A 2,040-nucleotide genomic window follows, 5' to 3' on the forward strand; every position below is an offset into this window, starting at 1 on the left:
AGTATCCGTATATGGCGGGGTGTGGGGGGATTAGACCAACTGACAAATCAACTCCAACAAATCCTAATGAGCAAAATGTACTCTCTCCCAGGTGATCAGTCCAAAGAACTGGACACCAACCAGAATAAGACCAGCACTTGAACAAGTATCATAGGAACATATACTGTAAATATCCTGCTCTAATAAGATACAGGGACAACATAAGACATCAAGTAGCTAAAAAACAAACGTGAAACATTGAGGTTGAGCAAAAAAAAAAAAATGTCGACAAAGATTTAATTTGTAACCTTTACATTTGTATTAGCGATGACTTAGCTTGCTTTTTGAGTAAAACGATAATCTCTTTGAATAGAAATAAAGTAAATACTAGAAAAGAGAAAGAGATTGAAGACAAGTTAATTCATTGTTCAATTTGATACCAATTGGCATGAAAGCTCATTATTTGCCTGAGCCTTTGTTTTTTCTTTATTGCAAAAATGAATTATTTTTTTCCTATTGCATTGATGGATCAAGGAAAGGGAAAAGGGAATGGGGCTGGTGAGAATCAAACTTACGTCTATTGTGTCCAAAACTCTCACTGATATCACTAAATTGTAAGCTAAGTCAATTTGGTGTGCGATCTGGTTTTGTAATATTAGGGTTTCATGAATTGGGAGTTTGTTCCAAAAATATCGGGGAAAAAGTATTAAGTGAATTAAAAAACAAGAAGACTGTAAATACAGGATAAATCAAAAGAAAAAAAAAACCTTTACTCAGAAGTAGAACACTTAGATAAGAGCTCATCTAATAGATCAGGACCCAAGTCTTCAAGAACTAACACATTTTCTTCCTTAGCTTTTGTTTTTTTACCTTTGCTATTTCTCTTCTTGTGTTTCTCCTTTATAACTTCAGCTGGAGACGTTGAACCGTCATTGCCACTACACTTGAATCCTCGTAATGATTCTTGAACTCTTTCCACAGGAAAATTGAGGCAAGCGAATTCGCCTCTCATCGAGAGAGCAGCTTGGTCATAAGCCAAAGCAGCTTCTTCAGCAGTATCGAAAGTTCCAAGCCAGACCCTAATTCCATTTCTTGTCGAATCCCTAATTTCAGCTGCATATTTTCCCCATGGCCGCTTTCTAACTCCAATGTACTGTTTTACCTTGTGTGTATTTTCTTCTGGCTTCTTGAAGGCAATCTCTTCTTCATCTTTGATTTTGATTTCCTTATAGGAGCTAGTTTCTATTGAAATTTTTTCTCCTCTAAAAGAATCCATCTTTGGATGAAAATATAATATATATATCTCTGACCTTATGATTATGAAAAAAAATGTTGAAATGACAAGACCTTACAAATTAGCTTTTATAGATGTTTTCTGATGAAGAAGAGGAAAATGGAAGGGTCATTTTTGGATTATAAAAATTGGAAGAAAAAAAAAAACATGTTGCAAGATTCTTTGACCACTTCCATTTTTCTTTTTCTTTAACTGGAATGGTATATGTGGCATTAAATTTCATTGATGTGATTTGTTGAAAAGGGTTAGACCAGATTTATTCATCTTAAGTTGTGAATAATGTTTCAACTAGATTTGTACCCCCGAAAAAAAAATCAAGTAGATCTATATATAGCCAAAAAATGATATAAAAAGATAAATATATTAAATTTGTTGTAAACTACGGGAGACAATAACAAAAATTATCTTATATGTTTGGGATAGGTTTAAAATAGCCTCTTAACACAGTCTTGATCAATTTAAGTCCTTTAAGTTTGTCAAAGACAACAGTTTTAATCTTTAAGTTTGTCACAAGAGCATTTTTTATTTCCTTCAAATATTTAACAAACCTTGCCTATTAAATTTAATGTGAAAAGTGAGCTTCTTTTAATAAGAGCACTAGAGAAGTTTTGTCAAATCCTAGAAATTGCAACACCTTTAATTGCACCAAACAGTAGAAATAGACAAAAAATATCAACAGAATTTTCACTTAAAAAAATACACAATAGACCAAAAATTTCAAAAATTATACCTCAAATGTGAATTTTCTTTAAATATTTTCTTTTTTG

General features: G+C 32.3%; 1 protein-coding gene across 1 annotated transcript; it reads right to left on the bottom strand.

Moving 5' to 3' along the window:
* Positions 1 to 556: 556 nt before the first annotated feature.
* LOC132615946 (ethylene-response factor C3-like) lies at positions 557 to 1,427 on the bottom strand. Its single transcript, XM_060330550.1, has one exon. The coding sequence runs from the start codon at positions 1,253 to 1,255 to the stop codon at positions 749 to 751; it is 507 nt and encodes a 168-aa protein (XP_060186533.1). The 5' UTR covers positions 1,256 to 1,427; the 3' UTR covers positions 557 to 748.
* Between the last annotated feature and the right edge of the window lie 613 nt (positions 1,428 to 2,040).

The sequence above is a fragment of the Lycium barbarum genome, chromosome 10 (genome assembly GCF_019175385.1).
Source record: "Lycium barbarum isolate Lr01 chromosome 10, ASM1917538v2, whole genome shotgun sequence".
NCBI classification, from domain to species: Eukaryota; Viridiplantae; Streptophyta; class Magnoliopsida; order Solanales; family Solanaceae; genus Lycium; species Lycium barbarum.